The 14,032-nt window shown below is 34.2% G+C and overlaps 1 protein-coding gene across 1 annotated transcript in view; it reads left to right on the top strand.

Moving 5' to 3' along the window:
• itga9 (integrin, alpha 9) overlaps window positions 1-14,032 on the top strand; it is a 74,155-nt gene that overhangs the window by 24,983 nt on the left and 35,140 nt on the right. The window contains 5 exon segments of the mRNA XM_042769519.1: window positions 1,471-1,522; window positions 1,644-1,708; window positions 1,711-1,780; window positions 2,250-2,263; window positions 3,903-4,063. Of these exon segments, the coding sequence (XP_042625453.1) occupies window positions 1,471-1,522; window positions 1,644-1,708; window positions 1,711-1,780; window positions 2,250-2,263; window positions 3,903-4,063 (362 nt within the window).

The raw sequence follows: 14,032 nt of genomic DNA, 5'->3' as shown, positions 1-14,032 counted from the left end.
CGACCACATTCGGTGAGAAACCACGACCGGTGCCAGACTACTTGCATTGATTGGCCTTCTGCGATCTCCGCGTAAAGATGGGAAGCATGTAACGTTTTACCGACCTCTAGTGAGTTTATTCCATTCTGGAAACCTCCAAATATTCAAATATTCAAAAAAATATGTGACTTATTACATGAGTGATTCGTCACAACACGTGATCCAAAGTGACTGGACTTGTGATGTGAAAGCTGCTGTGAAAACGCCCAAATGATGCTTCTCATCTTTTTTATATCCACAGAAGGCTCTTGTGTAAGACAGGATTAATTATATGATGGAGAGCGTTCCATTCTGCGCTAATCCTGGGAATGTAGATTGAGTGTTTGTTTAATTTTCTTAACCGTCCTTTGACACATTCTGTCTGCTCTGATCTCATAGTTCTGAGGCCAGCAAGCATTTTGTTTACAGCATTCCACAGTGGACACGCCGATTAAATAAAATGAGAGAGTAAACCAAACAAAGAAGGCTTCATCTTCTACAAAAAAAATAATTGCTTGATCTGTGTCATATATGTGACCCTGGACCACAAAACCAAAAATTGAGATTTATAAACCATCTGAAAGTTGAATAAATAAGCGTTCCATTGATGTATGGTTTGTTAGGATCAGACAATATTTGGCCGAGATACAACTATTTGAAAATCTGGAATCTGAGGGTGTGAAAAAATCAAAATACTGAGAAAATCACCTTTGAAGTTGAAATAAGTGTCCAAACATATTCTTAGCTATGCATATTACTAATCAAAAATCAAGTTTTGATATATTTACAGTAGGAAATTTACAAAGTATCTTCAAGGAACATGATCTTTACTTAATATCCTAATAATTTTTGGCATAAAATAAAAATCTATAATTTTGACCCATACAGTGTTTTTTTTGCTATTGCTCAAAATACACCCCAGAGACTTAAGACTGCTTTTGTGCTCCAGGGTCACATATCCCTTTGCATGTACAATACTTTAAGATAAAATGCTTTTACTAATTAGTGGTCATAATGATTTGTACACAACCCTATGTAATGTTCTAGTGACCAAGCATAACCCTGCACTTACAGAAAAAAATATTTACAAATATTAATGATTAATTACATACTATTAGTTTTTGTTCATATTTTGAATTTATTGATTATTCTGAATATTTTATATTTTCAGTTTTTATTTAAATTTTAGTTTGTTTTATTCAATTTGTTATGCTCTTTTTTTTATTAATTAAATTATTAAATTTTATTTTTAATATTATTAACAATTACAACACTGGATTGTACCTTTAAAGGTACAACAGTTTGTCATCCCAGAAAGTTTACTCTGAAGGTCTGTAACAGTGTTAAAGGTACACAACAGCATAGCCTCACAGGGTTTATATAACAGTTTAAAAATTACAACACTGGATTGTTATCTTCTAAACTTTATAGGTTCTTTTCCCCTCATATCAGATGTGACGATAGGGGCGTTCATGGGGGGGGCTGACAGTGTGGTTTTGGTAAGGTAAGCTGTGGAACCTTCTGATCCAGCACAAGCTTGTATTTACATCATTTCCTAGTTAGTGTTCTCTGATAATCATCCATTCAGATGTAGCTTTGAACTTATTTGCTGTTGCTTGTGACAGATCCAGGCCGGTGATCTCTGTGGACGTCTCCATCTACTTGCCCGTGTCGATTAACATCACAGTACCCAGTGTCACGAGGGCCCTCAGCATCTCAACTGCTTCAACGTCACCATCTGCATGAGCTTTCGAGGAAAACTGTGTACTCACAGGCCCCTGCCACTAGAGTGAGCAACCGTGGAATTATATTATTATATTTTTGGGCTTTTGTTATTTATATTATTTTATATTTTATTATTGTTATTTTGATGTTGTTAATTTAATTATGTTTTAATTTTTTTATTGTTTTATTTTTATTTGAGTTATTTTGTATTTTTTATTAGACATTTACGCTTTTATTATTTAAATATGTTTATTGTTTGATATTGTTATTTTTTTTTAATTAGTTTTTAAATTTATGAATTCAAATTTTTTATAAAATAAAAAAAAAAAATAATAGCATAGCTTTTTTTATTTGTTCGTCATTGTTACACATTCAACAACACTATATGTGTAATCAACAGATGTCTGCATACACACGAAACCCATAACTAGATAGTCTTGTGATAACTCTTGTTTTTAACTGAACCCGCTGTCTTTTCGCTCTCCAGGAGCCGTGGTTGCAAACAGCCCTGGAACTGGAGGTCAGTGCATGCTGTATGACCTTTTTTCAGTCTATCAACACCAGACAGGCCTAGAATAGACTATTTTGGAATATATCATCAAATGTTAGATATAAAAACAGCAATGCACTATGGGATTCAATGCGAATGACCACTTGCTTAACTTTTGGGTGTGGCCATTGCTCGATGATTGGGTGTGGCCTTATGGGAGATGGAGTAAATAAAGGGGGTGTTACATAATGGGAGGTTTCTGGGAAGTACAGAGCACTAGTGTTACTCCACTTGGCACCCATATTGGAAAGTGCTGCAGCACCTTGTGTCTGGGTGACGCCCTGGTTCTGTAGGCTGTAGTGAGCTCATGGTGCCCTCACAGCTGGGTGTATTAAGACAACAACCCCTGCATTGGTCCAGGAGCCCGTTCATTAGAGTGACGCCCTGTGAGAGCAGCAGGGTAATAATAACTCTTACTCAGCGTCAGGATCGGAGCAATGGTCCCGCAATTACACATTTGACCTCGTTCTGGGTGGAATTTCACAAAAACTGTCAAGAAATTCATCAAGTTGGTGGAAAGAAAAGCAGCTCTTTCTGGGGCCGCGTCCAAGAGCTCTGTGTTTTTGATCAAATCCTGTTTTTTGGAAAAGCTTGTAGGTGTAGATGGATGAACTCTCAAAAAAGAGATGTCTGGATCATATTTCATCCCAAACTAAAAGAACAAAAAGTAATTATATTTTGCATAAAGAACTTGAAACATGTTTACAAGATTCAAGACTTTTATGTGTCACATACACAGTTATATACAGAATTGTAAGTACATATTTTTAGGACATAAACAATTAAAAGCCCAAAGTTCATTTTTTGACATCGTTTTCATGACAATTCAACACATTTTCTTTCAGTTCTTATGTCTGTAATGCAATGTAAAAATATATTATTTGAATTGTAAAGTACAATTGTAAGTATACATCATTATGGTATTTGTTACAATAACTTAAATGTGTTCATTTAAAAATAAATCAATGTAAATAGTAATGAGAATTAAATTTTAACTGCATTACAGTAATGTGCAATATGGCTAATTTTAATTACTTATTTATTTTATTTTATTCATATACTATTTATTTTTTTCTTTTACTTAAAATTTTTAACTATTAATTATTTCATTGACATTTTATTTTTCATTCATTCATTCAATTGTATTTTTTATTTTTTATTTTTATTATTCATTTATTCATTCGTGAACCCACACAATTCTATCTACGATTCATCAGTACATTTTGTGTTTATTTTATTTTATTATATTTAATTTATTTATTTATTTATTACATTTTGGGATGAAATATGACCCACACATTTCTTAATGAGATTCATCAGGACATTTTGAACCATGTTTTTCCTACATACCATTGCCATTTCTCAAACTTCCAGAAATTAATCACAAACATTTAACTCTTGGACGTGGCCCCAGAAATGTTCTTGTACTGTTTTCTCTCGTTTCCACGACATGACAGTGGGAACTTGACATCTTACTTGACTTTATTTTTAAATACCTAAAATTGCCCTGGAATGCTTCTGATAGTGATAGTTTTGAAACAGGCCGTGTTTGAGAGATGTTTACACACTGTTGTCTTACTGAAATGTGGGTGTCCATTTTTCTCCTCAGAGTTGCTGTACAATCTAACTGCAGATTCAGATAAGAGACACAAAGGTCTGCCGCCGCGGGTGTATTTTGGAAACGGTGGAGAGCAGACAGTTGCTGTAAGTCAGCGTTTCAGCCTGGAGATCAACCGACAGCAGTGCCATCACTACACGTCCTTTGTGAGGGTGAGTTTTCTCTGATATTCCAGAACTTCATGCTCCCAAGGTTCAGGCTTCTGGGATTTGATAAACTCAACAAGAAATCAAACTTTATTCTGTTTACTTCCGTAATACATGTTCCTTGTCTTATTGTGCATCATTCACTCATGCATGGTATCCCCAAAGAATAAATCTTTCATCAAACAGGCCCTGCATCTTATTTGCTGAATGAAATGCAATACTTGTTTTTGTTTCTAATTTTGAGATGCTAATTACAAAAATAGTGCTCTTGTAGTGCTTTCGACAACCATTTGTAAGGTGAAGAAGTCTTGTATTATCTCTTAATCACAGAAAAACTGACACAGAGACATGATTCCTGTCTTCCTCAGTGCCAGTTTGTTCAATTCTCAGCCCATTTTCACATCTGTGAATGATTCTGAAGACATTATTTTATGCATAATCCCATTTTTCACTTTTTTTCACTCTTTTGCAGATTGCATTTTAAATGACACATTTTTATATTTGTAACACTTTGACTGCTTGTGTTATTTCGATAAGTGCATCATAGCTGATACATATATATAATTTGAAAAATCATAATTATAATTTATAAATATCTAATTTGTAAAATATAAGTGTGTATATATGTTTTTAATTCAGCATCATTGAATTAGATAATATAAAAAAAAAATTCTGCAAATAAGCTGATTTTTTTTTTCAAGATGCAGGGCTGTATAATCATATAGATGTTAAACTGATTTTTAAGACACAATTTTAAGTTATGCAGCCTTCCTAGAATCTAACTAATAGTTAAGTCTTTAAAAAAATAAGAGATTCATTTTAAAGTAGGTTTTATTATTCATTCATTAATTTTTCAAATTAATATGAATGTAGAAAAATTTGTCATGTAATATCCACTTTCTATATATATATATATATATATATATATATATATATATATATATATAAGATTTTTGTTAATGCATTAATTTTATTTTATTTTATTTTATAATTTATTTTATTATTCATAAATTTTTCAGATTAATGCTAATGTGGTAAAATTTGGCACATAACACCGACTTATAAAAATACTTTCAATTCCTGATATAATTAAATACTTTGTTTCTCATAGATTATGCCGTTCCATATGGAAATATGTCATATTATGAAAGTAAATGGGTTGTGAATGCCATTTCATGTTGATTTAAACGTGGCCCGTAGTCATAGAGGTCTCAGTCTGGATGTATCAGCACCACAGAATTCATGCTGGTCCATGTGATGTTGTTTGCACTTGTCCTCTACTGACCCGCTGTCTTTTCTCTCCCATGACCTGTGCTGCAAACAGCCCTGCGCTGGAGGTCAAGCATACTTTATTGCTGAACTTTATTTTACTCCATCAACATGCACCAAATAAGTCCATGTGAATTCTTCTGTAATTTCTTTGAAGCAGTAGTCTTTATGTGTTGCTGGTTGGAGAATGACTCTTGTGCTGTATACTGAAGCCATACGATAGAGTTGAACGACCAAACTGTGTTGCTATTTACTGCAGTCTTGCCCTCAAAGGACGTCAGACATATCCATGTGTTTGGTGCCGAGGTTAAATCATGTAAAGTCATGTGGGAGCTCAAAAGAGGATTTCGCTAAGTGACCTATAATAAAGTCTTGCTATCAAAATGAAACACCCACCATCAGGTGACAAACAACTACCTTTGAAATGCGGGGCTCTTAATGAGAGACCTTGTTTCACGACTCTGTCGAGAGACAGTCGTCATTGTGGCCGCACAGTTGGGCTCTTGTTGTCTGTCTTCTGGTAATAGGCTGCTATTCCTGCATTCGGTCACACAGCGGCAGTATCCTCAGGGCAACGTGGAGCTTGAGATCTTACAAGGAGGCCCACACAGAGCCTGTAAATTTCACTGGCGCTGCTTTACGAGCCTCTGCAGGCCACTTCTCCATAGGGGAGCTTCTTACAGGAAGGGTACGCCCCATATCATGCTCCTGTTTCTGCTTTATATGGAACAGCGCATGATACAAATATGCATTAACCAGCAACATACAACCAGTGACAATACAGTGCCGGTTTGCTGACCTACACTTCTTGCTGTACTCAAGTACATTCACAAATGGTTTCCTTTTGCGGCTTTAAGACTGATGAGGGTCATTCCACAAAACGGTGTGCCTTTTGTGTTCCTTCATCAACATATGCGTAAAAATTACTTTAAACTGAATGGCTAACACTTTTACTATGCTATTTTGAAGTGAAACGACATACTACATACTGTGTTTAATTAAAATGTATATATCACAGAGACAGACACAGAGATGAAAGTGCAGTAAGACCACATTTATTTGAATGAAATTATAGATAATAATGAATTATATAATTATCTGTGCATCTCTCACTACAAACAATGAAGCTGTTTAGTTATTTCAAAAACAGTGATTTTACCACCTTGTTGCTTAGGAATATTATGTTGCGATCCATTATCTATGCTGTTTATTAATAAAAGTCACAGGGCAGCGCTGACAATAAGTTTCTGTGTGTACGCAGCATGATCTCCGATCTCTCTTTCTCTCACTATGTTTATGTGCGAGTGATGTGTGTGTTTGTTTGTGTGTGTTTGTGTGTGTGCATGCATCAATTAAAGCAGCGCATCGATATAGAACGGTGATTAAACTGACTTGGAACTACCTGTGCATTAAACAGTTTTAATGTATACCTATCAGCCAATCAGAATCCAGTATTCAGACAGACCATGGTGTGTGTGTATATATATATATATATATATATATATATATATCACCATTCTTTCTTTCCTTTTCTTTTCTTTCTTTCTTTCTACTTTTCTTTCTTTCTTTCTTTTTCTTTCTTTCTTTCTTTCTTCATATCTATCCATTTGTGTGTGTGTTTGTGTGTATATATATGTGTGTATATATATGTGTACCATACCATATATATTAATTAATTATTTTTTTTTTATATATATTTTTTTCTTTATTTATGAATACCATATTCATGGAACATATACTTTGTTTTAACATTTTTAAAAACATTTAAAGAATTATATTTATATATGTGTTAATTTTTTTTAATTATTTTTATTATAATTTTAAATTACTTTTTTTTAGCACTATGTCATTTTTTTTAGGTTTGTCAGCAGGGGACAGTTTTCTAAGAAGTGTGTAGTGTCATGACCTTTTTCAATTAAAAAAGTCACCTTTTTTGTACAATGACCCTTAATGTCCTGCTCTAACTTTAAAGATCAGTGAATGTATCTGTGCTGTAGTGAAGTGGAGGCGTAATGCATCTTAATATTTCATCTTGTTTGTAGGCGATGCTGAATGCTGTCCACATCTGTCATTGTGTGTTGTACATTTGATCAAACACCCTACAGTCTCTTTCTCAGGCCCTAAATAATCAGAGTGCTGCTTGTTTATTGCATCTTTTTCACTTGTGGTCTAATGAGTCAGCATAGTTTATTTGACATTTAAGTGTTTTGAAGCAGCTGTGTTGGACCAGGGAATCACAAATACAGGTATATTTGTTTTAATGGCTAGTTAATGTGTGATATTTTGAACTTAATGTTGTCAAAAGGTTGTCCTCGTGTTCTGGGTGGGCAGGCGGATCTCACTGGGTGATCCTTAATGGATCAAGCAGCATAAACAGCCTTCGTCTAAAGTAAGGACAACTCATTTATCTGGAAGGGCCACACTGGTCTCGGTAGATTTGATATGAATCCTGTCTGTCAGTGGAGGAACTGCTGTGCCTTGCTTAAATTACAGTCTGAATGTCCCACAAAGAAAGGCTTTACAAGTGTTTCCATCCAGGTTGAGTCTTTATTAGCTCCATGTGGAGAAAACAGCTGTCTTATCTGTTATCGACTAATTTCTTAGCGGTGCTTTGGTGTGTATCTCATCCCACAACACTTTAGACAGATCTCTCATGTTTTCTTCAAAACATGTAAATCTAATCCGATATTGAATTTGCACTGCTAATTTTAGAATGCATTCAATTATACTCCAATGTGCACAGTATGCAAAGCAATGGTATAATCATAGCAAACACTTTCAGCATAGTCTGAAGTTAATTGACCTTGTTAGTGCAGCTTTGAATTGAACATGTCAGTCATATGGGAAGTGAGATGTACTTTTATTGCATGGTATTCTTTGTGCGTTTGTGAGAAGTGTTTGCATTAGCAGGGCTGTTCTGTTAAAAGTTTGTGTAAGAAAAGTATCTGTGCCTGTGACAGGTTTTAAGATTGTTTAAACTGATCATGCCAGGCATGGCTTTACTGTGGTTTTGTTCTGAATATTGTCAGGACGTTTTTGTATGCACTGAGCGGGTGTAGCAGCTCATAGTTACACTAGCATTTACCTTGTGGTCTATAAGTTATTTTTAAAGGCTTAAATTATTCTTTCTCTCACCAAGGCTGCAGTTCTTTGATAAAAAATTCTGTAAATACAGTAATATTATGAAGTATTATTATAATTTAAATAAAATGTAAAAATGTAATTTATTCCAAGCTGATTTTCAGCATCATTGTTCCAGTCTGTAGTGTCAACATGATCCTTCGGAAATCATACTAATATGCTGATTTGTTGCATTATTTATTATTATTATTATTATTATTATTATTATTATTATTATTATTATTATTATTATGAATGTTGAAAACAGTCGTGCTGTCTCATGATTTTGTGGGAAAATCATAATTTTTTTAATCAGAAAATAGACATCATTTATTTATTGAAATAGAAAACTTTTAGACATTTTAAATGTCTTTACTGTCACTTTTGATCAGTCTATTTTGAATAAAAGTATTAATTTCCTAAAAATAAATTAAATAAATCTTGCTGACCAAGAGCAAACTTTTCAATGGTATTTTATGTACAACTAACTTGCTTGACTTGGTTAGTGAATTACTATAGTGTACTGTTGTGTCAATTGCTTGTTAGATGCTTTTCTATAAATAGTCAAAATCCAAAATTATGTGGGATAAAATCTACAGATTCACAATGAATAATGCTTAAAATATGAATGGTTGTTTCCACCACAGATAAAAAAAATAAAATAATTAAATTCCGACTTTTTCTCTGACAATTCAGACTGCAAGGAATAAAAGTTGTGAGATAAGAATTAAACTTAGAATTGCAAGATCTCACATTTTCTCACAATTCTGAGACGAAAACTCCAAATGGTGAGATATAATCTGAACTGTGACATCATGCAAATACCCAAAATTCAGTCTTGTTCCAAAATTGCAAACGGCAAAAACGGGCTTCCAATAAGAAATTCCCACACCAGCTAGTTATAAAGTGTAAGCTTTGTATCAGTTTGTCAAACAACACTCAAATATGTTCCAAAACGATGAGGTGTTTGTTCAGTCGGCGAGCTCAAAGCGGCTCAAGTCCCCCGTCATCAAGCGTGATTTGGCTGCAGGTCCGAGGGGCCGTCTGCCACAGCTATCCTCTCATTTATCCGGGTGTTAGCATCCCCCACATCACAGCCATGGGGACCCCCACTCACTAGCTGAGGGTATGCTAATGGAAACCAGCTGGCTCTCCAGCGCTTCTCCAGAGGGAACCTTCACAGCGGTCCTGGAGCTGCTGTGTTGTGTCAACTGGAGCTCTTTCTCTGGGCCCCCCGGTGACATTGAGCTGAACACGTTTCAAACTCACTATACTTCACTCTATTTAGTCACGCAGACATTTCAGGAGAACATTTGGACGGACCTTTGTCTTGATTTAAGAGAGATCTGCATAGACTTTTATTTTCTTAACCTTGGTTTCTGAATAAAGTAAATACCTGTTGATTTAGGGCTAGCTGAGGCCAATGAATGTGATATTCTATTGCCATGCAAATCTTATTTTTTTTTTTCTGTTTACTTTCTTTCATGAAATAGACCCTTGAAAATGGGATTTGGCATTTGGACTGACTTTAAAAATCTTTGTTGAAGTCTTATTGGTCATCACATGACCGGGGCCGTTTGGATTTAGTTTGGCGTTGAATATTTCTGACAGCGGTATTAAGTGTGCAATCACAGTTCGTTCTGCTTTTATGTGCTAGTTGGGGTGAATATCAGAAATATTTGAGTTATGTTCTTTGAAGAATATATTTGAACAGTTTCTTATTTAGCATAACTACTTACTTCCAATAATAATATTTGCAGTAAAACAAAGTCTGTTAAGAAAGTGTAAAATAGTTTTTTAAATACTTTATTAATATATTTTTGTATATCTTTATACTGCATACACACACAACACACACACACACACACACACACACCACACATATATAATATATATATATATATATATATATATATTATATATATATATATATATATATATATATATATATAAATTATGCATAATATAACAAAATATATTATTAAAACATTTAAAATCTATTTTAAATATTAATGTTTGCAATAGAACAGTGTATAAAAGTAGGACTGGCTTAAAGAAATTTGTATTGAAAAATGAATTGTATCAGTCTATAGACCAACTAAGACTAGCTTCATAGTGGCCAAGTAGATATCTGGTCGAACTCTACAATAGAGTTGTGTGTTTATCATTTTATGTTTATCCCCAAAAAGACACAGTCAGTGAGACGGCCTGCAGCACTTCCTGTTTAGGGAGGTTCATTGCATCACAATCCAGAATTAGATGTGATGTGATTAAAACAGATGTGATTTTAATCAGATGATGTTACGTACATTTAATCGAAAATATTCTGCTTTTTCCAGAGCCCTTCCTGTGCACCTGAGGTTAGAAAACTTTTGTAAAACCCCTGCATCTTGCCCAAAAGAAACAAGCATCTACAAGAGCTTCTCAAAATCTAGTAAATAGTCTAGTTATAATTTTTTCTCCTTTGGAATTGGGAGCATTACGTAATGGATTCTTGTTGATCATTTTAAACATGTTTCTACTTGGCACGGGTTATGGAATATCATACCCAGACTGCCAGATGTTCATTCTTTGGCTATTTTTAGCTAGATAAACTGCATATGTGGTACAACTAGCACCTGAGAGGTAAATGTTTTTTTTCAGTGGTTTTCTGATCATGATGGATGTCGGAGTTTGTGGATGATGTTTGTCAGGAAAAACTTTTACAGTTGAATGGAAAGATTACCTGAGTTTGATTCTTGGCTTAGCGCCCCGACAACTATTTAGCCACCCTCATGCTAAGTCAGGGGTGCCACCATTCACTTCATCATCTCATGTGATTCCAGGTTTGTTTTTTTTGTTTGGGTTTTTCTTCTTGGCACTCCATGCATGGATGGGTCGAAAAAACTGCATGGGTGGGATTTTTCCATGTTGCATGTACAGGGTTGAGTTTTGAAGCGAGTCAGGCCAGGTTTAAATGTCCAAGCTGAAGGATGAGGCAGAGAAGAGGTTTTCAACAATCAAATGAGCAGAAACCAGATGCAAGGGATAAATCTATTTCCTGTGTTGTTATGTGACAGCCCCACACAAGTTTATTTGGATTGTTTTATTTTAGTTGTTTGGTGATATTAGAGAGGGTTTTTTGGATGGTTTTTTTTGGTTTGTTTGAGTATGTGTCCCAGGGGCCTGAATGCCTACACAGAAAACATTCATACAGCTTTATAAATAGTATTTTGTGTGAATTGTACTATATGATACATTATTAAATGTATTTTAAATATTTAAATTGTTTTAATATAAATATATCTACTATTAAAATAAAAATATATTTCGGAAGAATTTTAACAATAGTTTTAAATACTAGAATTCTTAATTAGTTTTTAAATTAATTTTTTTATAAAATACATAATGTAAAATAAAAATACAAGTAATGCAAGAATATGTCAAAAATATAAATAAAAACACAAAAATATTAGTGTCATTGTTTGATCAATTTAATAGGCATCTTTTTTTGCAGAATAAAAGTTTTAAAAATGTTATGAAAGATAGTGGTAAGCGTAGTCTATATGTTTAAGTATTCAGTTATTTTACAGTAAAACATTTCCCTATATCGTTCAGTCTTCGACTTATTTGTCTAATGATACATGTGATTCTGTCCTTATTTGGGCCTAAATTAGGCCATTTAAGAAGGCAATCATTTTAGAGCTGTGTTCTTAACATCTGCAATGCCTTAAAATGATGTCCATATAGGCTGCTTACCTGGAGTTTTAGAACAGAGTTCAGTAGTGCTTCACAACACTGATAGTATGGTCTCATACACACATATCTGTTGTCAGATCCCTCCAGGTGCTGATTTGATTGGTGTTCACAGCACCGTGTGACCCAGTGAGAGGAGAAGACTAGGCCCTTTGCCACACTACCGGCTTTGTGTTGCCACATACAACATAGCGCTGCAATTCCTCCAATGCCATTCCACGGGCTTCATTTACGCCCGGCCAAAGAAAGCTGATACAATGAACTCCCACCACGGCAGGAAGGGACGCATATCCGGCTGTCTCCAATTAAACTCACGCTCGACTCCCGCAACCTATTTATAAAACATGGTGACGGAAAAAAAAAATATTAAATGCAAGAAACCTGCAATAAATGTCATACTGGAAAGAGCTCGGAAACAGTCAAAATGGTGGAAAATTTCATACTGGAAGTAGCCAAAGCTTCTGTTTAGTGCCTTGCTGAATCCAGGGAAGGTATACACAGCATAGAGAGCTTAATAAAAGCCCCAGCTTTTCAAAAAGTCTTATGTTATATTAAGAAAAGTAAATGCAATATGTGCGAAATGATTGTGAGTTATTTATAACAGGGGCTTGCCATTGAGAAAACTTGAATCAATATGAGGTACCTCTGACGATCATCATGTATATAATATGACATCATAATCAAAATTTTATATGAATATAATTTTACATTTAATATTTTATTGTTATATTTTAATATTATTTATTTACATTTAAGTAATAGATTTAATAAGTGTTTAATAATTGTGTTTGTATTTTTTAATATTTCTACTTATATTCAACTGTATAAAATAGTTTAAGGATGGTATAATATCAATATCTTAATGTATAATAAATAATTATTATTTATATTACATATTTATACTCGCTATTATGTTTACATTTTAGAATTATAATGGGTATTTTTTATATTATTAATATTGTAATTATAATTGAGAGTGTTGAAATACTTGTCAAAATGTATAGAATATAAATATTATAATATATAATAAAACTCATATTACAGTGTATATAATGGGCCACAGAGGAAAACCTTTGGTTGTACCACCGGAAAACACCATATCTCGGGGCAACATTTCCATTGTGAGAATTGCTTCAGCTACAGACACGTGCATTTCTTCAAGTAACATCGGTTACCTGTTACTTGATTTTCCTTCCAAGCATGATTTCTGGAGGGTTCTTGTTTCTATGGTCTGATGGCATGCTGTTATGTGCCTGAGTGGCTAACACCTGACTCACTCGATCTCATCACACACCTGGTTGTTGTTTGGAATTGTATGTGTTTTCTATTGGAGCGCGGTGGGAAGGTGGACTACCTTCGGTCGCGGAGTCTCAAAAATATAAACATGTAAGCAGTTTATTTTAGATCTCTCAGCCCACGTGCAGAAGATTACGAGATCTGTAGCGATTAGAACCAACAGACCCAGAATAACTGCACTGTAACAGTGGAGCAGTTTATGAGGCCTGATCTCATCAAGAAGCCAGGAAGCATCTGCTGGTCCGCTGTCGTCCAGAAGTGTTCAGGATGAGCTGGCGTTCACAGAGCTTTAACTTTCAGCAGGATCATACAGAGAGATAAAGATAATACCGTGTCTGGTGTTGATTCTCCCGTGTGAACATTCACTGGACAGCTGGAATTTTGCACATTGATAGTTGATAGCAATTTTTTTTGTTTTTTTCTTTTTTATGTGTTCCAGATTTAAGTGTTTGGTCTATATTGGTATATATTAAATAGACTAGTGAATAGATATAGAAAGATAGGATAACTCGATACAATAAAAATATATGTCTGCTTCTTTACTTATTAGTCATC

Source organism: Cyprinus carpio, chromosome A13 (assembly GCF_018340385.1).
Source record: "Cyprinus carpio isolate SPL01 chromosome A13, ASM1834038v1, whole genome shotgun sequence".
NCBI lineage: Eukaryota > Metazoa > Chordata > Actinopteri > Cypriniformes > Cyprinidae > Cyprinus > Cyprinus carpio.
This window is presented reverse-complemented; position numbering and strand designations above follow the sequence as displayed.